The following is a 27,652-nucleotide window of genomic DNA, read 5'->3' on the forward strand; positions in this document are numbered from 1 at the left end:
TAGGAGAAAGGGTTTATATTTATTAAATCTTAAAAATCAGTACAGTGTTTACAATGATAATTTACACCAAATCCACATACTACTATACCCTACTTTAGATACTTCTTAGCAGATCTATTGCTTATCCCTTTTCAAGTATTATAAATATTATAATACAAAATAGAAAATAAATTTGTATCAATAATTCTATACAGATAATTAGTAATTACAAAACGTATTTTAATGTAACCAGTTTAAAATGTAAAAAACGTGATTAACTGGGACCCCAAATGGTTAAGTATTTTAAGTAAAAATTATATTTTCAATTTAAATGTGTATGTGTCTTAGTAATATTTTTTTAGTTTGTTAAATGAAGATATAAATTTAGTGGTTTCTACAATAGGAACTGTATTATGTCCCCCCATTAGTCTTTTACCATTAAAATAACTATTATTGGTTTGACTTTCACAATTTTTTATAAATAATTACAATTACAACAATGCAAAACTGAAGACGTCCGAAACTAGGTGACAAAACTATGAAAGCATACAATACCAACTAGTTGTTTCAACATACCAGTTAGTTACATTGGAACCATCGTCTGTGAATTACTTTTCTGAAACATATGTTAAGATATAAAATGTATTATGCTACTTAATAATGATCAGAACACAAATGAATGTAATGTATGCAGATAGCGTATTTAAGTTAAATTCTGATTTATTTGTACCCGTTAAATACTTGGGTAAAAAAGGAAAGAATCAGGCATACGGTGATATTTAGTTGATTTCGTCAATTATAAATTATAAATATTAAAAACATAAAGGAAAAGATTTGTATTACATTTCTTAACTTCGTGAAATAACTATGATGGAATTAAAGAATAAGTTTTAAGTCTCTTTGCAAATTTAATAGCTTTTTTAGGTTTGAGATAGTGATTAAAGTTAATTTTTGAAAAAAATATTAATTCCAATTAAAATATGTGGCTTATAAAAAAGAGATTTATTAGTTCTGATAGTAAAACTGCAAAAAAAGAGAAACCATCACAAAAATAGGTAAACTATTATTTTTAGTACCGAATTAATCACGCTGTTAAGTTTTGTGAGATTAGCGAGACCATATTGTAGTTATAATGTGAATAAATAATTGATTTATAATTTAGAAAAAAGTTCCATTAAACTTTTAAACCATAACCACATGAGAATTTTTACATTAATTTTAAAGTTTCCAAACAATTAATAATTTAATATTTATTTTAATAATAAAACATTTTTTACACTGGTAATCTCTAAACGTCATCAGACCAGTAACAGAAATTACAAAATACAACCGGTTGAAAATACAATAATATTTGCTCCTCAGTACCAGAATATGCCCACCAAGTCTTCAATAACTATTCCTAATAAGTTAAGTTCGTATAAAAATGTATTTTCTTCATTTAATCTGTTGGGGTTCATGGTTATTTTCTTGTTGGGGTTATTTTTGGTCTATATTTTCTATTAAATCACAATATCTGTAGTTAGTCATCATTATCTAGCTTCACAGTCTTCGTACAGTTCAATACACATGTAGGTTAACTATTACGAAGCTTGACATTGAAAACTTATGGTTAGTTACATTACAAGCGATTTAACAAGGGTAATTTACTAACATCAGGTTGACTTATACTGATAGTAACAAGACCAGGGTTTGAACTGTAACTTTACAAATTTAAAATGCATGCACCAGACAAAAAACATTAAAGTACCCCAACAGATTAAACGTACCAAACAATTACACGTCGATTCATTCTTCATACTTGTACCAAAGTCTGAAGACTTAATACTAACGGAAGACAACTGAAAAAGTGACAAGAGATTAAACTCACAGAGCTCAAAGGTGCAATGGAATTCTCCAGCAGATAAATCTCTGCCTACTTCACTGCACAATGCTTTTGATACTACCTTCACCTAACAAACAAATCTAACGTTCACAACACGTACATTCGCCTGAGTAAAGGTACTCGCGGAAGTCATTCGTCAAATGTTCATTCAAACAACACTCAGCCTTCAACTCTCAATTCCAAAGCTAAAAAAACCAATGTCCAACAAAACCTGGAGCGGAAATAGTTCAAATTACAGAGAATTAAGGTACAAAGGAAACTTGCTTATGGAACGACCGTGCGTTTTCAGCTCTAGTATGTTGTGCCAACAACAAATATACTTGTGACGAGCAAGGAAGCGGCGAGCGCTGTTTGGAAATTCCTATCGCACAGGGTCTTCCTCCACTGTAACGTTGCAGTATATAATGGTAAGGGGGGGGGGGTGTTAAATTTGCTGTAGACACCAGCAACTAGTGATAGACAGACACCACTTAAGTGTACCATTAAGTGTTTTCTCTGTACCTTACTTCTATGTGTTTAAACTCAATCATGATCAATTGATCATACATGCTAATCCTTAGTTCAACATCAACCAAGCCATGCTTATAACAAATAAGTTACACATAACACTAACAAATATAGTAATTAAATATGAGGGAAAGTAAATAAAAGAAACATTCGCCTATTAGGTCTGATGACGATTGGAGTGTCCAATCGAAATCGATCACCACTTACCATCTCTTTTGTATATTTACTGTCTTGTGAGTAACAGTATAAGCGTAAATATATGTTTTAAGTGTTATAAGACGTTTCTTTTATTTACTTTCCGTAAATTTAATAACACATACAATGCTGATCAAGAAATTATTTATTAAATATGTCACAGCTTTACATAAATATTGGTTAAAATTACGAACCGATTTGAGAAGATTTCTCTATAACATTGCTATTATTAAATTAACATGGATTACCAAAAAATTACAAAATCATTCCCAGCTAAAATCTGTTTTTAGTTTGAAAAGTCAAGTAGAAACAGATAATTAGAGGAAGCTTTAATGATATAAAATTGCTAATTATATTCATGATTACTGAAATATGTCAAAGTAAACAATATAATAAACAATATTATCCTCAAGTAAAAGATAGCAACAGTAAAAATTATTTGATCAATATCAGTAATAAATCATTATTAAATATTGTGATAAAAGTTCTTGATCGTTCCTTAACTATGATGATGTTTAATTTTATAAATATGATACATTAAAATGAATAAAACTACCCATATCAAATATCATACACATAAAATTGTGCTGCAAAATCTACAATTTAAGAAAATTTGGATCTTTACTTAATTTGAAAGTTTTCTAACTTAATATGAATGGTGATTTGTTAAATCAATCTAAATAATATTCAACACAAAATGTTTGGAAAGTTATCAATTCTTAGAAAACTGATGTAAAGTTAAAATCAATTAACTTTAATTTAGGATGTCATATTATTTTGTACTCACTTCCTACTAATTAAACATACAGTGTGTTCATAACGGTCTCGGTTAACGAGTAGTTGTAGTGCTGACCTTCAAATCTGAAGGTAGCTAGTTCAATTCCAAATGTTTACGGACCAAGATGTTATTTAACATTGGACTATTAGTTAATTACGCTGTCAAAAGGTAGGCATTAGAACGTAATAAGAACGGTTTGGACTGTTTCCTTACAACAAACAAAAATGCCAATGGCATAGAGAAACACCAAAATATAAACATATCATAAACATAGTCAAATACATTTTTATTCTGTCTGCGTGATTAACATTTTTAAGATATCCAAAAACTGGGTAAGGTGGAACCCTGGAAATTGAAACTAATTGAGACTGACCTCTGTTTGTATTCCTAAACATTTTTATTTCAAAATACATTTTTGTTTACTTTATTTCTCATTTGTGATTGAAAAAAAAGTTTGAGTTACAGTACAACCCCACTAATCTGTAGCCTAAGAAACTGAGGAGCAGCGTGTTAAGGATTTTGCCGCGATTATGGGAGACAATAATGTTGCGGTAGAAGATATTCAGAATTTTTCCGCAATTGCATAACCACGAGAGAAGCTCAAATTTTCTTGCAATTGTCTAAGATGATGAGTCATACGTTACCTCAGGAGATTGCCACGATTGTAGATAACAACAATAAAGTTTCTGGAATCGAGGGAAACGATAGTGATGCCCCCGCGAGTTCGGGAGATGTTAAATATTTACCAACAAAACGATCGCCAAAGATGAAGATGATTTTTACCATCATCGCATGATTTGTCTAGGATTTTCCATAATCGCAGAAATGACAATATTGTCATAAGTGACCGCGGGAAACTTTCAGTATCTTTCCAAGATCGCGGAAGACGTTGATGACCTCTGGAGATAAACAAGACTTTTTCCGCAATTTTGGGAAACAATGATGATGTCTAAGACATTTCAAAGAAAAATGGTCACAACAACATTGTAACCAATAGACTATGGCACTACTACACACTATGATGTTTTTAGCTGTTTTACATACGTTAATTGGTGGCTGAAAGTTACGTTTTGCTGGCATTCGTTATTTGGGGACCAAGAAGGTTTTTACATCCCTAGGGCCGCAAAATCAGCTGCCCACTTACTTTCTTAAAACATGAATGCATATTAAATACACAATCAGTATCCATAGCATTGCAATAGAATTGTTTTATTGTCACCGATGCCTAGCAACTATTTATTATTATTTTTGCTGATACCTCAAATTATTTCTTCACATAACCTTAAAGTTGTAGTTGTGTTGACTATCAGTGTGCATTATTATTGTAGTGAATAGTGGTAATAGGATATAGTGTGGTAGAAAATAGCGTTTGTACCACGGACCGAAACGGTTTTGCAGCTCTCGATTGTTTTAAAAACTATCTCGAGCCAGCAAAACCTCAATTTTGACCCTAGGTACGAAATATACTAATACACAAGCATACCTTGATACCTTGTAATCATTGCGATGGAAGTAAATGATGCTAGAATCATGCAAAACAAGTAAAATGATTGGATGATATTTAATAAAATTCTAGCAAGCAATGAAGGGGTTAGAAAAACTTTTGAAAATTTGTAACTATTCCATACAGCACATCTAAAGAACCACATTATTCTCTTTCACGTCCACTTCCCGTTACAAAGCACGGAAAGCAGCAAGTCAGTAATAACAAACATATACGAGTGACAATCGTTTATGATTCATTAATTAGTTGGAACAAATACGCACAAGGGGATATCGGTCTTATATTACTTAACATAAGGACATTCATCGTCTGTGTTTCTGTAAGAAACCATACACCTCACATTCGGATGATAGATATGATGATCTACCATCTCAACAATTGATTTATTGACTATTGTAATTGCAAAACCAATTACAAATTTTGTATATCCTTGTGTTCAAGTTTTGTAAAACACAAATTCATCAACAACAAACACTTAATATAAATAAAGCTTATAAGCTACCAACAATATAGTAAAAAATACAAATTAATTTACAGGAATAAAAATGTTCCGAGGGTTAATCTAAAGGAGCTTCGTTCGAAGGGAAGCGTCTTCAAATTTCAAGCCTCTGAGCTGTGGTTTTCCTTAAAATCTGGGAAAGTCTTCTGAAAGCTTCGACAAATGCGACGTTTGGCTCCGTTACAGCCTGAACGAGACTTTAGAAGACTGTCGACAATGTTTGCCTGGCAGTGAAGGATTACAGAACGAAACAGAACCGAGACCTGATGAAGGCAGTATCGAAGGCATTGGGAGGTCCAGTCCTTAGCCTGTCAAGTATACCAATTAACATTATGACTTAAGAACTACGGGAGCCGAGAGATCAGCATTCCTGCTTTCTGCTTCTGCAACACCATCAGTCTGTTTCAAAAACAATAAACATACTCAACAAACACTTTACTTGTATTAATATTAACAATTTAACACTACTTGAAGTGGTAACATGTGAGATGTACAAACTTCTACTGGATACATTACAGTGGATTCCAAATATTAAATGTGTTCTAGAGATGGGTTTAAACAGAATCTCAAGTCTCAAATCTACCAAATCTTAAGAACAGATTTGATTACCAATTTGATAAGCTGAATTTGAGAATCAAATATCATATATAATATTTAGTTTGTTCAAGGTGGTAAGTCAAAGAATCCTAATTGGAAATGTTGGAATTTTCCGTGTGCTTTTGTTTTTTCAAAATACAATGATTTAGCAACTGCTTGGCAACCTGGAGTCTCACAATGATCATTTGAAATTATCACTGATGTTGCTGCGATTGCGGGAGATGATTACTTAATTGCTATGATCTTCACCTAAACAAAAAAAAAATAAAAAAAATAAATAATGAGTTCCACTACTGGTTCAAAAATATTTGATTGTGAGAAAGTTTCGTACAAAATTATTCCACGTGATATATTATTGAAATAAAATAATTGTAGTTAAATTTGAGACTTAAGATTCAAGACTAATATTTTACGACTCTTGATTTGAAATTGAAACTTGAAATTCTTCTAAAATGATTTTTAGTGCTAACTAGACCTAAAATTTATTTCAACTTTGAGTATCAAAAGCAACTTTTTACGACTATTGGCAGCAAAACACTAGTTTAACATGTTAGATTACTTGTCATGTGTGATGTTACTCACTGTCAAGAGCCTTCTACTGTGCCAGCAAAGGTCATGTGCAGACCACCTCCTCCTTCGGGCTTTCCTGAAACAAACCAATTTCACGCATGCAAGAATGTTAAAATTGAGATCACTTATTGTCAACTGTAGATTTGAAATGATTTTCTTAAACTCTATCAATTAGTTAGTAGATTGGCTTAACCAAGAGCCGTAGTTTTTAGGGACAGGCTTTTATAGCTCGTTTCAGGACACCAAACAAAATTCATTCACTTGGTTGCCACTTTACAATAACCTACCAATCTGTCAATGAATTTAATCTGACGACACTACTGACACAAAAGAAACTGTGGGTTCTGACTTAGTGAACCATAGCCTTGTGTGTCATTTAACACTATGTTAGTTTCTGTTAATTCTTTTTTTTTACATTCTTCCGCTACACATAGTTTATAGAAGAAAGTATTTTACTCAACAAAATCTTTGAGTTTGAGTCTTAGGTGGAAAAAATATTGTTGGAATTTTGGGTGTAAATATCCGTTTTGGGCCTCCCTGAACCCTAAAAAGTGATTTTCGATGTGATGTCTGTGTGGATGTGAACAGAGCTAGGCCTACAGACTACACCTGTGATCAAATTTTCATGAAATTTGGTATGTGTGTACAAATCTATGGTATCTCCAGGTATTTTTTAGTTTTTTGAAATTTTATTTTTTATGGTGATTCTCTCATAAAAATATATAAAATTACAGAAAATTGGTTTTTCACAAAAACGGCTAAGACAATTTTGTTTAAAATGGAGTATGTTATGGTCTTTTCAACCCTAAACAAAATGGTACAACCCCGAATGATGTAAAAATTACATTACTAAATTTAATGCAACTTTTGTGATTTTCCTGATAAAACATCATAGTTACTCCCACCGCTTGCCATTATAAGGGTTCTTGACAAGCTAATGGGGAAAAAGTATGTGTCAGATTGCTGATGCAGTTTTTTTTTATGTGAGGTTCCATTGTAACAAATTAACTGCAATCGTGAAACAATTATTAACTAAAAAATAAACTGTCATAAAGGAAAAGCTGAGTATGTAGTCATCAACATTTTACCGGGACCGACACTAGCAATATGCTCACCAAAACAAACCTTCCTTAGGGGTCCTCTTGCATCTGCTCTGGCATAAACTAGAACATATCCAACTTGACAAGAAATGGTGACTAGGGATGTGTTCTTTAAATATTCTTTGCGACTCGTTGGTCCAGAGCACAAACATCCGAACTCAACATTATCACTTGATTAGGCTTGATTAGGCCTACTCTACTTTAGTTCAAATTAGTTTGTTTATTCATATTCCACAACAAATAAAAGTGTTACAAACCTATAATTTTAACCGTGAAGATTTCTATGCTAGAAAATTCATAACGAACATAAGCTATAATTAGTAGGCCTAAACATTGAGAATTTTGAGATAGACATTTTTACTATTGTTGACCAATCTTGACCCTTGGAGACAAATTTTAATCTTTGCCTCCGCAGACGAGTATGGAATATTATACAATCATTAAAGTTTTCAGGATCTTTAGATATCATAACATACAAAATATATTAAAAGCGATTTAGAAATTTACAAATCCAACAACAATAAAAATCAATAATGAATAAACAGATTCAAAACTTGTAAAACATAAAATTTATAAAAACTGCAATGAACAACCTACTGACAAACTATTTAAACTGTAGTTACCTTAACCAGTACTTCACTTTCATCAATGATAAACCAATTCCTAATCTCTGAACGTCGAAACAAGATTTTACAAAACTGCTGATTCGGAACTCTAGTTAAACAAACTTAACAAAATATACAACATACCTCAAAACTACTTAAAATACACAAAATGTTATTAAAAGCTGAATAAATAACAGACCTCATTTGTGACGGGCAAAGTATCGTTCATTAAAGGTGGATTGTTGAGAGTGGCATATAACCTTTCATCTTCTGACATGGCAGAATTTGAGTCGTCAGTGTTGCATTGCACTATTATTGAATTGTTTGGGGAGTCGTCCTAAAACACAACAAATTTACATGTTTAACAAACAATCAGGTCAAACACTTACAAAAGAGGATATTGATGAAGCAAGCATACAATGAAATTAAGAACTTTTGGTTAAGATCAAACACTTTCAAAAATTATTATTCTTTATAATTGGCACGTCTATTGATAAGAACATGGAAATAGTTAAAGTATTACCAAAAGGTTTTAAGTTTGATGTTAAAGAAGAATTCAATACAATAACAATACAATAACAACGACCAAATCAAAACAAATATATAATTACTGTAATATGGCAATACAATCAGGTGATTTTTTGTTTGCAATCTGGGTGACGTCAGCATATGACGGGAATAGCACACCTATTTTTTCCTTCCACCATGGTTGGATAAGGTAATAATTTTATCATTTTTAGAAAATTATATTGATAAAACAAACATACAATGAAATTTAAAAAAATTGGTTAAGCTTTTTGTATTAACAGAGGTACACTGGTTTTATTCGTAAGTAAGATTGATGCTTTTAAACTTTGCCCAGCTGTCCTTGGGCCATGGTTTTGGTTCATGAACCAGCAAGTACTAAGGCCACCAACAGGACTTATCTATTTCTAAACGACATGATATTTTAGGTGAGGTCAATACTTCAGCATGATATATCTTTGGGTATCACTCACCTTATTGAAATCAGGAGAACACAGTCCTTGTCTTATCACATATCACAGTTCATTGCACATAGGCCTACACATTGATAAAAAATAAAAATAAAACTTAATATAAAATCACAGACTAAAGTTCTCAACTTCGACGTTTCGCCATACCAATATCAACGTTATTTTTCAGTCAAGGTTATTTTTTCTTCTCACTTAAACGTTGTGCGTCTGGTGCGGCGAAACGTCGGAGTTGAGAACTTAAGTCTGTGATTTTATATTTAGTTTTAATTTTATTTTTGTATTTGTGCAATGAACTGTGATATGACAAGGACTGTGTTCTCCTAATTTCAATAACGTGAGGGATTCCCAAAAATATTTATCATACTGAAGGACTTATCTACTTGCCGTAACTGAAGTCGATGGGTTTACTTACAGGCACGTCTATGCTGTGTTTGGATTTCTTTGAGCCTGTGTCCATGTTTGAATCGGAATGCCTCTTTCTGTTTGGGACTTCACTTGTAGAGTTTGTCTGGGGAGAAACACTTCCGTTGGGAGCGGACGTGGAGCTCGTGGAAACCTGACGATTCACAATAGACAAGTAAATTGAATGTTATTGCATTATACAGTAGTAAGCTTTTATAGTTCATGTAAGTTGCATATACACGGTAAACATACAAAAAAGCTAGATGTCACCTACTAAAAAATGTGTTCCCCTGATCATGTGTTTACAGTCCAATCCAAAAAATCAAAACTCGAAGTGCGCTGCTTTCCTGTATTCCACGAGGAACTTCCCAGAACCGCTGTCAGAGAAACTGCTCTATGTGTACGCAGTAATTTGTTTGCGTTGGATTCACGAGAGTTGTACCAACCCTTGCATGTGTAGGCCTATAGCTTAAACACTGTACTCTCACAGAACAATCTGAATATACTGTTATGTGTTAATGACATTGTAAAAAATTCCATTAAAAACTAATTTTGCAACTCATTTAGAAGCCACTTACCCATAACTTTTGACGGTAATATGATTCCGTTTCTTAACTTACCTATCTTCGACAAGTACTGTTATCTAGACTCTTGGTAGTACACTACTCACCTTTCTTTCTCTCTTAAGTAAATACGCAGGTAAATATGCTGACAGCTGCTTCCTGAAATAAAAAAAATAATTAAATAATAAACTATTAAGGAAAAGATATTTGCACAAAGAAGAATAACATAGAATACAATGAGTTACAAACACAAAAGGTTACAAAAGGTCTTCCTCAACCATAAACGTTGTAGTACACAAGGGGGGGGGGGGGGGCAGTTTTGGACTTTGCCCTAGACACCACTTAAGAGGCTACCATTCATTGAGTGTTTCCTCTGTACCTTACTTCTCTGTGCTACAATTAAGTTTTTAGGGCTGGAGATTAAAATTTTGATCGATAAAACTTTTCAGTTAACAAGTAACATGTAGTAAATTTATAAAAATTTAATTTTGACGAGCTCAAATTTTTGCAGTAACTTAGTCTGCAATAAAGAATAACATAAAGTTATTCAAGAAGGTAATAATAGTATGTAATCATTTTTTCAGCTTACATTTGTTACATTGTTAGAGGTAAGAGCACTTACTAGTTTATTTTCAGTAGTGAGTTTAAAATGAACCGATGCTTTACAAAGCAAAATATTACAGAAAAATCCAAGAACTTAAATTTACTTATTCAAAAAATATTTTCAAAATCCTTTTTTTACAAAAAAAGTTATGCAATTTTCTTATTAGCAGGTTTTAATTTCTCTTGATTTTTATCAAACTTTATAACACAAACATATTTTCAAATGAAAAACTCTTAAACAAACTTAAACTTGTTCAACAAAACAACTTGATCCCAAAACAACGAAATTCAAAGGGCAATCAAACAATAAACATAACAACCCTTTACTTGAAGTATAATAAAGTACTTACCTTCTAACATACCGAGCCTCAATCTTCATCCCTTCTTTTATCATCTTAATCATTCCTGCTTGCCGATGAACTGAAAATAATTTAAGAACTGTTCTAGGTTATTTTTATACAGATTTTAACAAGTCTAAAGGTTCTAACTCAAACAACAGTAATGTTTGAATTACAACAGCTTTCAAGTTCAGAGGTTCCCACGAAAATATCTTAAGTGAATTCCCTGACTTTCCCTGACAGATTTCTGTTCATTTCCCTGACCACGGCATATTTTGGGTACTGTGAGTTTTCTTAATATTTACATATAAGTCAAGTCTTTATCGCTTAAAAACAACTTTTTTTATATGTAATACGGCCACCACCATCCCCATATCCGCCATTACACCTCATTCTAGTGATATTCCCTTAATAGGGACCTGCTATTACCACGGGTCTCATGATAAGACCTAGACTGCCGACCGATTTACTTTTTTTTTGACAAATTTGTTTATTTCATATTAACCTATCAAGATTTTAATCAAAAGCACTCCATATTATATTTTCTTTACCAACAATCCTATAGCTAACAAATCTGTATTTATTAAAATTAATCTTATTTGAATAGGAAATAATTTTAAAGGAATATTTTAGAAATCCAGTCAGGTAAAAGGAAATTTGCATAATCTGAGAGGTGCTGTGGCAGGGATAGTTATTAATACAATACCAAATAAGAAATCAAATTCTAAATACTTAGCTCTAAATAAAACAAAAAATGGTAATACAAATTACATACATACCACAGATTTTTCAGAACTTAGTAATCTTTTCAGCAACTATCTCATTTCAATATTACTATCCAAAGTTAAATTTTAGTGAATTTCTCTTTTATAAAAACGAATGCAAAGACTGGTTGCTAACGAAAACATTTTATTCTTTAAATGAATTTTTAAGTGGAAATTGGTAGGATTTTAAGTATTAGGCCTACAATTATTTTGTTTCAATTTTAATACTTCTATTTAGTTTTAAGTATTATACTGTAATTGGCAAATGTCCTGGCATTTTATGATAATCCTGGCATTCTGTAAATAAATAAAAATACATAATAAAATAAGTTTTATCATCCAAAAAATTAAGGTGATCTATAGAAGTTTTTAGTAAATTTCCCTGACCTAACATTATTTTTAGTTTTTCCCTGACTTGCGGCCTTTTAAAAAAACTTTCCCTGACCATCCCTGACCCTATACCTGTTTCCCTGACTTTCCAGGTCCGTGGGAACCCTGAAATTATTAGTTGGTTTGAGTAAATTTCTATCATTTTACGATACAAACAAGGACAACTTTGATGATAGTCTATAACATCAATTATCAATTATTTAAGATGGGGACGCCACTATGAGCGTATTTAAACCCAAATATGAGTGAAGGATGGGTGTAGGATGAGTGGTGCGGTCTTGTAGTCTTGTTAGTGACCAAGGCCGACATGTTCTTTAGACACAGCTGTTAATTAATTAATAGCCCATACAGTCAATGGCATCTAAGGGACCTACAGTTTATAGTGGAATCCGAACCACATTTTTTTCCTTGTAATTAACTAATTGTTCTAATTATCAGGATAGTACTGCGGATAGTCGTAGTACTCACTAGTGCGGATGTTAATCCACACCAGGGAGCATCGCATCCACAGTGCATGCCTATAAATATCCACAATTCGTGACTTCCAAGTAGCTAGATTACAGGATGACGCCACTGTGCCTATAAATACACAAAAATTAAACTTCATTGAATTCCTGAGGATCCTACGCTCAAGATATTTAATTACAAACCAGGAGGAAAATAAAATGAGTGAAGAATGGAACTGAGAGGAGTAATTTTACTAGATCAAAACTAACGATACCAAATCCTTAGATGAAATTAAAAATAAGACAACTGTTTAAACACCATCCCCGACTATCTACCCGTAGTACTACAGTACAATACCAGCGTTTGTGAAGTGTTGAATGTCGTAAGTGAGGTCAACATTGAGGTTCTCAGTCTTGGCGAAAACTAGGCCAATGAACCACATGTTGGTGGGTGCGTTGGTCTGGTCGGGTGCGGGCGGAACACCCGAGTGGCACTCTGGGTTGACATGGGCCAGCACTATGTGTTGGTTACGCTCCAAGTTCATGATGAGATACCTCACTTTGGACTCTATCAGACCACACCACTCCAGCTGGTCTTCGGCACAAGTGGAACTCGCTATCAGTACTATGAAATGCCTGGAAATGTTTGGTTATATTTGTTTGGCGTTAATTACTAAAACAAAAAAAAAACCCTATTAGACTTAGGTCCATGAATAAAAAAATGGAAGATTCTCGGACCAAAACTAATTTACAGCAGCGTCAGATTTCTGAGTATGTTGAACTAATAAATAAGGGTTGAATTTGAAAAGCAAACTGTTCTAAAAAAAAACAAAAAAAACTCTTACAGTTATATAAAAACCTGCGCTTTGAACAACGAGTTCTACTAATATGGTTATAAACACTAAAAAATATCATACTTGTATTTGGCAAAGAAATTTGGTGCTTCAAACAATCTGTCCCAGCCGCATTTTCCATAAACAATGTCTTCCGTTGTTTGAAGGCCTTGTTTAAACTCTTCTTGCATCACTGTTCTGGTTGACACGGAGACATTGAAAGTCGAGTTCTGTTGAGGATATGCTGGTGTGATGATAGGCATTAGGTGATAGCGATCCGATACATTTACCTGCAAAATATACAATCTCTGATTTAGTGCTTAAAATCTCATTAACTTGTCATCTCACATGAGAACCCAATCAAAATTTACTTGCTCACTGGGAGTAAGTGTTAAAAACACACATTTATAATACTGATCTTGCATTGTTCTGATCTAGCAAGCCCAATGATCAGGGACAGCTGGGTCCTGTTTCAAAAAATCAAAAAGCTCCTGACTTTTCTCAGGATTGATCCAGCAACCTTTTGATTGCGAGCACTATAACCACTCAGCTACCCAGCCAGTTAAATAGAACCTCAATCTGACTTAGGGATATATGACTCCACAAAATATCTAATAACATCCAAATATCTATTGACAATTATTAATCTCTCGTTTCTGCTAAGTTTCTTTCTATGATTAGTTACCAGGGTCCCACAAATAAGAAAACCACTAATTATCAACGTCCTGCTATTCTAATCACCAGTTAAGAGGAAGAAATACGGTAAAAAAACAAATACTATGTGTTCTGAAATACTTGTCAGGGTGTAAAGATGACCAGAAACATGAGGATTTCAATGACAGGGGAGAAGTCTAAAAACTGTAAATTTGGTATTAAACCAGGAAATGTTTAATAATCACAAATAGCCTATGAATGATTGTCCATTCTCATTAACAGTGTTCTGTTGTTAATCATTCTAGGTTGTTGTTTTATAAAGATTTCAGTAAGTAAGAGTAACATAATTGTAGAAGATAATAAAAAATGATGCTACAATCTTGGTAGATAATAAAGGATATTTCTGCAGTCACGGACGATGATCAAGATGTTAACATGATCACAAGATATAATAACAGTGTTTCTGTGATTTTGGGAGAAAATCAGTGTTGCTGTCTTCGCAGGAGTAATTTATGACCATTCATAGTAAAAATTACATTGATTCAGGTTTCCAATGCAATTTCACTACATTCTTGGTTAAGCCGAACTATTAGGTAGGCAATATGAATTAGTTTGAAACCTAATTACCTAATTAGTCTGGGTTACCGGGACTCTGGTGTACCATTTCAATTAAATTCAAATATTCTTTATTCATACATTTGTACAATGGTACAACAAATAGTGCCAAAGTATATAATACTAATTTTGTCTAAAATAAAAGTATATTAATTAATGTTTATGGTAATGTAAATTCATTTTCTAATCAATTGATTTGATTTTTTACTCATGAACAATTAAACTAAACTCTGTGGTTTTTGAAAAAATCTGTAAGAGAATATGGAGCTAATTAAAATATACCTTAAAGTTATTCTTACATTTACTTATGTTTTGTTCACCAAGAAATTACCTTGGTAGATGAAACAAAAATTTAGTTCCCTTATATTGAGTTTTCTTTTTTAAAAATTCTAAATTGTGTAGTTCTACCAGTCTATTTAATCTGGTGTTGTACGGGTAAAAGTTGTTTACAAAATTTTGATTTTCTAGTTGCTTTACATACATTACAGTTTCTACAAAGTAGAGAGCATAAACGTATTCTTCTACCTACCCTAGGGTCCCAGACTTGAAAGCCCAGGTTAACGTTGTCAGGCTGTTTGAGAAGAACGGGCTGCGGCCACTTCCACTGTGAGAACACTAGGAAGAACTTGTGTACGAGTGTAGCAGCCACAGCGTTAGGATACAACTGACAGGTACGAGCCACCAACATAGCCCATGACACTCCTCCCAGGTAACCCAGCACATTGCTGTAGATCCCGTGCTCTGTGTGACAAAGTAGTCAATATGTACCCAAGTGAATCTTAGACAAAACACCCAAGTGAAAAGTGACAAAACTAAGAGGAATGGGAGTTCAATTCAATTCAATTTGTTTATTCACGGCAGAAGCCATTGTACATACCATTACATACGGGAGATAAACACAAGATGCATTAGAATAGTAATACTACTAAATAGAACGTACACAAATGGCAAAAGGTTTAGGATAGTAATGGTCGGATCTGGATACCGGACTACCGGATCCGCCAGATCTGAGCTAGAAACGATGCCCGATCTGATCCACAAAAAATCGGATCTTGGGCTGGATCCAGTTTGAATGGATCCGAGTTTATTTATTTTTTTCTTAGTTCTATTAACACAAAACGTCCTTTATAAAGTACAATTCATACATAAGAACAGGTGTTATGTCATAATGATATATTTTAAAATAAAATTAATAGTGACTATCAGGGTCCATGTACAAGACTATCTGTATCCATGTACTATCTGTATCCCATAGAGAAGATCTATGTATAGATATGGATAGTCACACATATATGGAAAAAATAGTCTTATACAGTGTGTAAATAAAGTCTTTAAACAAATCTGTATTTTTTAAACCGAAATAGATAGAAATATTCTGTTTGTGGCATTGATTGTTAACAAAGGTTCTGCAATTTTTTACATCAAAAATATTGTTTAACCCCCCTACAGGGGCGTCATTTGGGGAGGGCAGGGGGGGCTTTTGCCCCCCTCTGGTTCCTGGGCTAGAGAAAAAAATATTCTGTAAATGTTGTACAAGAGAAATTGGGCATGAATCTAATAAAAACGAACATAATATTAATACATCATGGAACTATTGATCACGTTTCTTAGATGACTAACTTACCAACATATTATTATGTTTCTGTCTGTTGGCAATAATTGTCAGTTTCATTAATTTTCTGCCTAAATTTAAATAAATTTTACTCAATTTTGTTTGTATTCTAAGTGCTTTTGACAATTAAAATAAGCTTAACCCCATCTTCTTTATTTCAAAACTGCAAAATTTTCCCGGGAGCCCCCAGTTTCCTGAGGGTATTGTATACCCCCATACCCCCCAGTGTTTCCCCCCCCCTCCCCCAAGGATTTGGTGAAATGACGCCACTGCCCCCCTAACAGGGTAGGGGGTAGGGGGCCACTTATTATTTCAAATAGCAACCCCTATTGAGTGACCCCTCATTTTAAAGGATTTTTCAAAAGAAACACGCAAACAGTGACGCAAACCCGAGGTGGATATCTCACCCCTAGCCAAAATGACAGGTATTAGAAAATTTGATTTACTGTATGTGAAAAAGCACAAATTTCACAAATATGGAAACAAATCTCTATTTTTAAAACCAAAATAGATAGAAATATTCTGTTTGTGGAATTATTTCTTAACATCGGTTCCGCAATTTTTTATATCAACAATATTTTTTAACCCCTTTAACAGGGTTGACGGGTGGGGGTGATTTTTTTTTTTTAATAACAACCCCTATTGAGTGAAAATAATATGTTCTCTCCCATTTTCTTTTACTGAGAAACAAAAACAGTAGGCTACTTTGTGTTGTGGCAATCCTCAGAGGCAATGTATAGGCCTACAGAGCTTTATTGCTACAGTGTTTTTGAAAGCTCATCTTCATAAACAAAAATTGTATATACTACAGTGACCATAAACCAAATAATCGTTTTTAGTTAATATACTAATAACTTCAAAGGGTGTTAAACAAACATTATGGAGCTGAAAAAATGCTTAAACTGTTAAAAATAGTATTTCTATAAACCCCATCCCAGTCTCAAATTATTTGAGGGTTTATTGATCTAAAAACTATTTAAAATAATTAAATGTGAAGAATACTTACTTTTGGCCCAGAGTTTGATAGTTCGAAGGGCTAGGCGAAAGTTTTCAATATTAGGTACCAACCTAAGAATTTCATCTGTTACTCTACAGCCGTTCAAACTTCGAACACATTTTTGATCTAAATTCTTTAACAGCAAATCGTCTTTTAAATCCTAGAAGCGGAAAATACTGTTAGAAATCAATCACTGAAAATATTACAGACAATATGATAATGTAAACAGTGCAGATAATATCTTAAGATAATTAATAATCAATCCTATCAATTTCTGGGAGGTGTGATACACAAGAAAATTGGGGTTACTAAATTTAAAAATTTAACGAAACAAAAATAAAATAAGTAGGCCTAAATATAATATTCATCATAGTCAAAAAGTAATTTTGACAGCCACCAAGTCATGAAGTTTAGAAATTGTATGCTGTTGATTTTTTCAAATAACTAATCAATCTACTTGTTTTATTTACTGTCAATAGAAGAGCATTCTTCTTGCTTAGATTTCCTGCTAAGTAAATTTAGCATAGGCCTATGGCGAGGATTAGAAAGTATCTTGACATGAAAGCCAACAGAAGATAAAGTAACAATGTTTATAATTGAGTTTGCTTCCACAGGAGCGTCAAATGTTAATTAATATTAAAATTTATTTTTTGTTGTTCCTATGCGCTGCAAAGCAGCAACATGACTGAGGGTGTATCATCAGTTCATCCACTATAGCTTTGTCATCAATTTCAACATAAAACAGTCTAAAACATAAAAATGCCTTTTAAAAGTTACACAAAAAAACAAACCTTTAACATAAAAACAGAATTTTTGTTGCAGTGACCACATCTCAAATATGTAATTGATTAGTTCAGGGTGACAATAATTTTGTTTGTCTGCATACGTGAAATATGGCAACCATACCAGTCTTCTGTTAAATGTCTTTGATTTTTTTTTGGGTAAATTGTGTATAGTAAAGGTAGATGGAGAAATGTCGGAGAGCTTTAGTATAAATACAGGAGTGAGACAAGGGGACGGGATTTTTATCATGAAATTTTCAGCGGACGTGTAGACATCATCATAGACTGCCGCGGTCACAGTCACGGAAACGTCCTCGTCGTCGTCCGCCATCTCGGCAAAATCAGGAACATTTCCCGCGGCCGTATAGACATCATCATCGTCTCCCGCGGTCATGGAAACGTCATTGTCGTCGTCCGTGATCGCAGTAAAATTATGAACATTTACCGTGACCGTTTAGACATCATCGCCGTTTCCCGTGATTCCGGAAACATCATCGTCATCGATCGCAGCAAAATCATGAACATTCCCTGCGCCAGTTTAGACATCATTGTCGTTTCCTGCGATTCTGGAAACGTCATCGTTATCGCCCGCGATTGCAGCAAAATCGTGAAAATTCCCAACTTTGATATCAAAATAAAGCCTAAATCCCGACTTTTCAAGACCATTTTGAAATTCAATAGTAGGCATAATTCCCGACTTTCTCGTTTTTCCTGACTACTAGACACCCTGACAATTTCCTACGCAATGGCGGCAAATTAAAAATTCACCGTAAAATACAAAATTAATGTATAACTCCCCGTTTTATCCCAGTAAAAAAAATCTCGCTATTCCCGCTTTTCCAGGTCGGTGGACAGCCTGTAAATTCATCTAATGTAATAAAAAGATAGCCTACATAAAAAATGTAAGTTTATTTAGTATTTACCATCTTTTCTGAGATTTCCTTGAGAGCTAATCTTGCAAACAGCATATCAATTTCTATCCCATCAAAATTCATTTTAATGACAGGAACATAGGCTTCTTCAACGGCCTGAAAAGAGTAAACAAAACACATTTTCATTAAGACAGATACTGAATGAAAAACTAAGTTATCATAGTTAGAAACTCTTATCCAATCTAGAACCACAGACTGCCAAATAACATGAAATAATTTTGAATTGAAATGAGAAACATCCCTCTATATTGAGATGCACTTAGGACGACGTGGTCCTTTACGGTTACTGTCTAACTTACTTCAGATTTAGAAATACTTTATTTGTAAACAAAATTGTGTCAATAATATCTCAATCAATAATAAATAGTATATCTATACATCTAGAAATAGCAATTAAAATACTCATTGAAAGAGTACCTAGACCTAATATGATAGGCTAATCATGTTTAACATATGTTTTATTTCTTTCAAGGGAATTTCCCATATAAGGGAATAAGTCATTACCGGAGTACTTACGGTAAGACCTGGACCCGGGACTGATTTACTTTATCGTTTTGAGGTCCTTAGAGGCCAAAAACACCGTCCGTTCAAATTCACTCACACACACATATATATATATATACGGTACCTATATACAGTGTGTAAATTAAGTATGGAAACAAATCTGTATTTTTAAAACCGAAATAGATAGAAATATTCTATTTGTGGCAATAATAGTTAACAAAGATTCCGCAATTTTTCACATGAAAAATATTTTTTTACCCGCCTAACAGGGTAGGTGGTAGGGGGTGACTTATTTTTTTTCAAATAGCAACCCCTATGGAGTGACCCCTCATTTTGAAGGGTTTGTCAAAAGAAACACAATGACGCAAATCCGAGGTGAATATCTCACTCCTAGCTAACATGGCGGATATTCCAAAATGGGCTTTTTTTTACAAAAATTAAATTTTTCATTACCCACCATTTAGGCTAGGGGTGAAATATCTACCTCGGGTTTGCGTCATTCTTTTTCTTTTAACAAACCCTTCAAAATGAGGGGTCACTCAATAGGGGTTGTTGTTGAAAAAAATAAGTCACTTTCACCCCCTACCCTGTTAAAGGGGTTGAAAAAATATTGTTGATTAAAAAAATTGCGGAACCTATGTCAACAATCAATTCCACAAACAGAATATTTCTATCTATTTCGGTTTTAAAAATACAGATTTCTTTCCATTATTTGTGAAATTGGTGCTTTTCACGTACAATAAATCAAATTTTGGAATATCCACCATTTGGGCTAGGAGTGAGATATTCACCTCGGATTTGCGTCATTGTGTTTCTTTTGACAAACTCTTCAAAATGAGGGGTCACTCAATAGGGGTTGCTATTTGAAAAAAATAAGTCACCCCCTACCACCTACCCTGTTAGGGGGGTAAAAAAATATTTTTCATGTGAAAAATTGCGGAATCTTTGTTAACTATTATTGCCACAAATAGAATATTTCTATCTATTTCGGTTTTAAAAATACAGATTTGTTTCCATACTTAATTTACACACTGTATACAAGTGATGGGTCGGTGACACTTTTTCAAAGTTGGTACTGGTACCGGTTCCTAGCCAAAATCAATTCCCGGTTCCGGTACCATCGGTGCATTATTTTAATTTTTAGCGAATTTCTCCTATATATGGAATAAGCTATTACTGTAGTACTCATGGTAAGACCTGGACCCGGGACCGATTTACTTTTTCGTTTTGAGGTCCCTAGAGGCCAAAAACACTATCCGTTCAAATTGATATATATGTGCCTGTTAGCACAATAGCTCTCGAGTAAAAATTAGGATTTTGATGAAATTTGGTATAAACGTGTTGGGTAAACCTTAATTTATTCTATCGAGTTTGCGAACCAGCATGATCGGATTATGGGAACAGGGGTTTATGGGGGGTATTATTGGGTAAAAATTGGTCTTTCCCATTTTTGACTAAAAAAACATAAAATTTAGCAATTTCTTTCCAAACTATTTTGAAGAGCTTAAAACCACCTAAAACCACCTTTGTATATTGAAACGTTTTTATGCGCCTAATGGTTACAGAGAAAATTCAAAAAAAATTTAATTTAAAATTCCTATGTTGTTTTTATGGAGAATAAAACGGTTGTACTTAGTTTGCTTGTTTAGGTAAATCCTATAACATATTTTGATCAAATTTGGAAAATGCATATATTTCTTACTAAACAACTACCTACCTAACATAAAAAAAAAAACTTACCCTCCCTGTTGCAGCAAACCTAAGTACTCGTTAAACTAATTCTATTAAAACAGGGAATCAATGTGATACCTTTAAGGAGACATTTTAGTGTAAATCCAATCAGGCAAATGGAAATTCGCTTAGTCTGCAGTAGGGGTGTGCGAATAGTGATTTTCAACCTCGAGCCGAGCCGAGCCGAGCTTTTTCAAAAGTTTTCGAGCTCGAGCTTTTTCGAGCCGAGCTTTTTCTAGCGTCACCTTATCTAAATTATTAAACTTTTTTTTCTTAAAAAAGTGCATAATAATAAAGTTCAGTCATTTTTTAAATATAAACACAATGTTATTTTAGTACCGTTTGAAAACATTGAGAATTGTCAAGACATCAAATAGTAGATAATCACGATAAGAACTGAACTGAACTAAATTAAGATGCAAGAAATAAAAGGATAATTGAAGGCCTGACGAGATATACAGTGCAGACTGAGACAATCAGATTGTCTTTCATAACAGAACAGCAACGCGACCTTGAATGACGACAAAACAACTAGCAAGTCGATTACATTATTATGTATATTGTAACTACTATGAATATTTAATTCTATTTTGTATAAATAAATACAAAATAAATTTAAAAACATGTGATTATTCTTGTTGTTTTCCATGCACAAAATATTTTAGTTTTATCAATCGTATTAATCAAAAAAGAACATAGTTGGTTTGGATCCAAAAAGGTGGAGAGACAAGTAAAAAGTAAACTTATATATTAAAAAAGATATAATTGACATATGGAGGAAATAGACCAAAACACTAAAACTAATAGAATAACACACAAAGTAAACAAGAAATGAAATAAAGAACACTATGAATTAACACTGTCACTCAATTTTGTTATCTAGAAGGGTCGGCGAACTAATCAATAAATAGCCAAAACCAGTTTCCTCCCCTTCTTGCAGTCTCATCACCACCCCTCCCCCCTAAACCGGGAGGCCCAACACTTTGTCCTTGAAACACCCACGTCTTTTGTACCCCTAAGAAACAATAAACTAGGGATGGACGAGATTGGATTTTTAGTTCGAGACGAGACGAGACGAGATTTTTTATTTCTCATAAAATTTCGAGACGAGATCGAGACGAGATTTCTCTTCTCATACACAACGGGAAATGCACGTTCGAAATTTTTACCTGATTTTGTAACATTGTTAGATGACTGTTTAAATACTAAAATAATGATAATAGGCAAGAATATTTACAATCTTTCATTAAATAACATCAGCATAACATTTTTTTATTAATCACGCCTAACTTATTAAAAATGCCTACGATTAGGAAACATGGTGATATCAGTTAGGATAGAGTTCAACTTATCCTAAAATAAAATAAATCATAAAATAAAAGCAATATTAATTTTTATAAAATAGTTACTTGTTTTGACTTTTTTTATAGTAATAAAACATTCCTCACACTGCTTACACTTAACAAAACTTCTCAAATGTTATTAAAGTAATATTATTAAAATAATGAAAGTAATATTTACATTAAAAGAATTAAAGTAATATTTACATTAAAAGAATTGATTAAATAAGAACGCCTTCGAAAAGGAAACGCAACTACAACACGCTCCTGTATTGCGGGTATTGCATTGACTTTCTGCAGGCGTTTTTAATTTTTTTTTTTTTTTTTTTTTTATTCTCGTCTCGATAAAAATCTCGGCCAAAAAGTAATCTCGTCTCGTGTAACGAGATTGAAAATTTCCCGAAATTTCGAGACTTGACCATCCCTACAATAAACCCTTACACCCGTGTTGCTGTTTTGACAACAGGTTTATGAATGCGATCACTATTTTTCATTTTCCAGAATTAACTATAAATTATTATTATTTGCAAGCTACAAATAGGAAACTACATCACATTATGGTATTCAATGACCCATGTATTATTATCAAAAATTAATAATTCATTACTTATTTTGATAATAAAAAGCATTCACTACAGCACGCACCACTTATTGATAGGTACATATAATCATCAAGGTAACTGTTACTTTATAGAAAATAAAAAAGTACAAAATTGTGTTGCCGGTCAAACTTTATAAACAAACATTTTATTCTATAAAATACATATGGTAAATAGGGATTGGTTTAAAGGAAATAAAATACAAAACAGATAATTAATTATTTTGATAAACATTAGAAAGGTTATAGGATTGATTGAACTAAAATAACTGCAGGGAAACTTATTTAAGGAGAAAAGTCCACAATCTGTTTAATCAGTACATTGTTAGAGAGAGAGAGAAAGAGAGATAGCAGATAGGGGCGTTTGATAAGGAATCTGAAAAAGTAAACAAACAAGGAACAATGACATGACGATACTCGTTTACAGCCTTATTGTGTCGCCCACTACATTTGCACACGTGACCACTTTTTGTTTCTTCCTTATCTTTCATCCGTCCCAAAATAGAATTCCTGAAATTGTTTGTTGATATAATCTCCCCTCCCACACAAGGCGCAGTGCTCAGTGCGCACTGTAGGTTGTCACGGCAACCGTGTGTCATCATAGCGACAAGCCAATCACGCACTCGCACTGCGTTGTATATTACGATACGAATAGCTGTTAGAAAGACAACGCGATAGGTGGTCGTTTGTCTCTTTCCTATCTCCTCAAAATTACGATCGATAATCATTGCGTCTTGACTGAGCTGAGGTTCGTGCTTATCAAACCTCGAATGCATGAACAACGTAGAATTGTGATAACATTGTTTTCAATTATGACCCAAATTAAGTGTTTTGACTTAGTATTAAAAGCTCGGCTCGAACTTCGAGCTTTTTCAAAATGCCTCGAGCCGAGCCGAATAATGAAAAGCTCGACCAAAAAGCTCGAAGATTCGAGTACTCGCACACCCCTAGTCTGCAGGTTTGCTGCGGCTGGGGTATTTTGTTTCGTCAGTTAACTAAAGTTTGGGAACCCCGGGCTTAGGATAATTTATTCTTTACTATATAACAAACGAATAGGCTACTGGTACCGATGTTAAGTAATTTAATAGGTATTGCTGTTGGACCATGCGTTCAAGGTTAGTTTTTTTTACTTTTTGTACACATTTTACTCTATGAACAAAAAAAAAAAAAAGGGTTGATTATCATAAGTAGAGTATGGTAGGCTAGTCATAGGTTGAAACGATTTAAAATACCGATATTTAGTTCAATATTGCTTGCAAATAGGTACCATGGAGTCGGATATCAAAGTTTTAACTGCATCCATACGGTAGGAGTGAGGTCAGAGAGCAGATAGGAGCAGAATACGAGCAAACAAATTTTTCATTTAAAGAAACTCACTCTCAAATCGGTTACTTCTGGGTGGCTCTTGAGTTTTTCAAAGAAAGACGTGAAGTAGTCTGCCCTGTCAATGTGCCTTGGGGCGACACACAGAGCGTCAATATCAGCTCCCTTGTGATGGACACCTAGCCTGTAGGAGCCGAAGGTGTAGATCTTTCCTCCCACCTGCTCGGCTACACTCTCTGGCATGTTGCGACTTATGCTAATCTCCTTGATCCATTCCTTCACTAAGGCATTCAGTTTGCTCAGAATCTCCATCCTACAACATCAGTCATTTCAAAATGTTTACAATTTGTTTTAGCCTTTTTTATAGAATCCTTTGTTAGTTTTTGTGATAGACATAATTAGGTGTGAAAAATTTAAATGTCAATCCTTACTTTTATGGTTAGTCAATGTTTCATCTTTGATTTTAATGAAATTTTAAATGTAGGCTAACTTAAGTAGAATGTTCCCATTTTCACTACCTACTTGTGTTCTGATAAAATATGTTATTAATACAATGAAGGCAGACACATTACCGATGATTCAATTCCTGGTCAGATTCTGTTACATTGTATGGCTTGAGAGCTTCTTCTAGTTCTTTGGTTCTCTGAATATCAATGGGTTTAGGGCCAGCAAGCGAGATTGCAGAAGTCATACCCAGTGCTTGCTTTTTGGCTTGTTCAGCTTTTTCAGCATTTTGTTGGTTCTGGAACATTTGACTTTGCATCTGTGTGGACCACATTCTGCAAAAAGTTTCAATTTTAGAGTAGGCTACAGCATTTTATTTTACATTAATTTCATTCAAACAACAACAAACAGCTTGATTTATTTTGATAATTCAGTAGCCTACAAACTATTGGACAATACATTCTAAAGACTAGTGCTAATAAAATGGTTGATAATGGTAAGTTAAGTGTAAGTTGAATAACAAACAACATTATAGCAAATAAAACAACAAAAATATGGCAACAACATAAATGCATGTGATAAACAGTGAAAGCAAAACAAAAACAAACATTGTAACACTCTGAATTTAAACTCTTATTTAGCTACCTATTTAATTATGCCCGTTGTTATTACTTATGTCTTACTTATTTTATGAACATAATATAAAATAATTTAAAACAAATTTTTGGCGGACAAACATGCCGACGCTTGAAATAGCAAGGGGGTACGTACACATATGATAAGCCTATGTAGGCTACTTGCTTGCAAGCCATGATAAGTTATTAAGGATACCTGAATAAAAAGTAGGAAAATACCTACCTGATTTGAGGTGCAACTTGCAAAGAATTTAACCATAGTGAGAACTTCCGCTCAAGCCGTCCATCATTCATTTTAACATGAGCCTCTCCCATCTGGCTCTAGTACAGACACGTCCCTTGAGAGTTGTACTTTTAAAGTGACTGAGACAGTACTGTATTTGAAACCTTGACTATTGTACTGGCTCCTGGCCAGAGAGACCCAGCTGTTTATTACACTATTGGATACCAGGTTGATATTTAAAAAGATTTTTATTTTGATTGTTGGGGGTTCAAAACTGGACCTTGCTGCCCTTGTTCATTCACCTCTTAATATGGTTTAGGCCTATTAATTTAATTTTTTGCTCGAGGGTCATCCCACTTTTACAAATTCATGAACGATGTCAAGCTAGACTAATTAAGTAATGGTCTTGGATGAACAACCAACTGATCTTTGGTGAAGCTCTGTCATCTTATTCAATAACCTCTCTGAATAATTTGTGCCTTGTAATACACAACCTAATGTCTTGGTATCTTATAAAAACTAGGCTAATTTATAATCTACTAGCTCTAGCTATAACTTAAATTTTATAGGGGTACAGTTTCTTAACTGGGCTATGCTAATATCGATTGAAACTATTGAATTGAAAATATTGATTAATAACCAATATTTTTAAATATATCTAGGCTATTATAAAATTAAACTAGGCTATCATAACTTAACCTAACCAACCAAACTTGCTGATGGTGAAAAAATCGCATGAAGGTTTACTAATCGAATCGATAGTTTCAATCGATATTAGCATAACCCAGTTAAGAAACTGTACCCTTTTATAGACTAAGTTAACTAACATTTTTCAAAATACTGTTAAGCTAGCCTAAATCAGACTACAAGCCTAAAAATCAAACTGGGTGTGTTTATTGTGGGCCTATTTGATTGTTCATGAGGCCGACAATTGATTTTTTACAAGAAATGGATTAGGAAACAGATTCACATGTCTAACATACCAAACTAGGGCTGGCTGGCTGGAATCCTATCATTAAATTGAACCTGTTAGGCTGATGTTAAATGCAAAAGTATCAATGCGTTAATCATCATAAGCTGTACTTAGTAACACATTTTAGACATTGGCAGCTAAGAAGCATAAAATGTGTTAACTTAAAATTAAACTAGACAAAAGACTAAAGTGTAACGGAACAGAAAACATGAAATGGCAAGAAATAAATATGTTAAGCTTAAAGGTAGAAAGAATGCTTGGTTGTGAAAAAAGAAGTGGATAGTTACCTTTTTATTTTATCTAGCATCAAAAGGGTTACGACATTAGTATTTACAGAATATTCTTGAGAAATATTGAAAAATTAAACGTAACCACTACCATAAACACTGACAATGACAGACCCCAATTTCAACATGGCTTCGTAGAAGATCAGAATCAGAAATCAGATCTTTGGCATTTAATTCAAAGAGGAAAATAAAATAGAAGATGGTATCTATGGCGTAGATTATTATTCAAAACTAGGGTGGATCCCACAAGTTTGACATCCTAATAGATCGACAAGTCAATTTTATCTTTTTTTACGAAGAAAATCACAATTTTTACAATTCAATTGGTGGATTATAATAACCATAAGTGACATTTTTACATTGTGTTTTTTATCACCAAATTATAAAATGTAACTAACCTTTGAATTAATTGTTATCTTCTAATTGAAATATTATGCCATTTTATCTTTGTT

General features: G+C 33.4%; 1 protein-coding gene across 5 annotated transcripts; it reads right to left on the reverse strand.

Moving 5' to 3' along the window:
- Positions 1-27,319, reverse strand: LOC128999636 (poly(A) polymerase type 3-like). Of its 5 annotated transcripts, none has more exons than XR_008491311.1 (14): positions 27,201-27,319; positions 25,211-25,417; positions 24,693-24,951; positions 19,134-19,238; positions 17,438-17,588; positions 15,349-15,560; positions 13,635-13,840; positions 13,076-13,353; positions 11,130-11,199; positions 10,284-10,335; positions 9,624-9,767; positions 8,416-8,553; positions 6,501-6,587; positions 1-5,652 (listed from the first exon to the last, which is right to left on the reverse strand). XR_008491311.1 is itself a non-coding variant. In XM_054426237.1 (14 exons), the coding sequence occupies exons 1-13, from the start codon at positions 27,218-27,220 to the stop codon at positions 6,555-6,557; spliced, it is 1,875 nt and encodes a 624-aa protein (XP_054282212.1). In that variant the 5' UTR covers positions 27,221-27,319; the 3' UTR covers positions 1-595; positions 6,524-6,554. The 5 variants fall into 5 exon arrangements, 4 of the variants coding, with proteins under 4 accessions (XP_054282212.1, XP_054282211.1, XP_054282208.1 ...); XM_054426237.1 differs by having other exon boundaries at positions 1-595; positions 6,524-6,587; XM_054426236.1 differs by having other exon boundaries at positions 6,524-6,587.
- Positions 27,320-27,652: the final 333 nt, after the last annotated feature.

Source organism: Macrosteles quadrilineatus, unplaced genomic scaffold (genome assembly GCF_028750875.1).
Source record: "Macrosteles quadrilineatus isolate MER2022 unplaced genomic scaffold, UCM_ALF_1.0 Scaffold_8__2_contigs__length_117827958, whole genome shotgun sequence".
NCBI lineage: Eukaryota > Metazoa > Arthropoda > Insecta > Hemiptera > Cicadellidae > Macrosteles > Macrosteles quadrilineatus.

Excerpts from the sequence above, each read along its gene's own strand:
- LOC128999636 (XM_054426237.1), bottom strand. The coding sequence starts at position 27,220 with ATGCTAGATAAAATAAAAAG. Across the intron at positions 13,841-15,348 it reads TTCAAGTCTGGGACCCTAGG|GTAAATGTATCGGATCGCTA; the intron begins GTAGGTAGAAGA and ends TATATTTTGCAG. Across the intron at positions 13,354-13,634 it reads AATTTCTTTGCCAAATACAA|GCATTTCATAGTACTGATAG; the intron begins GTATGATATTTT and ends AAACATTTCCAG.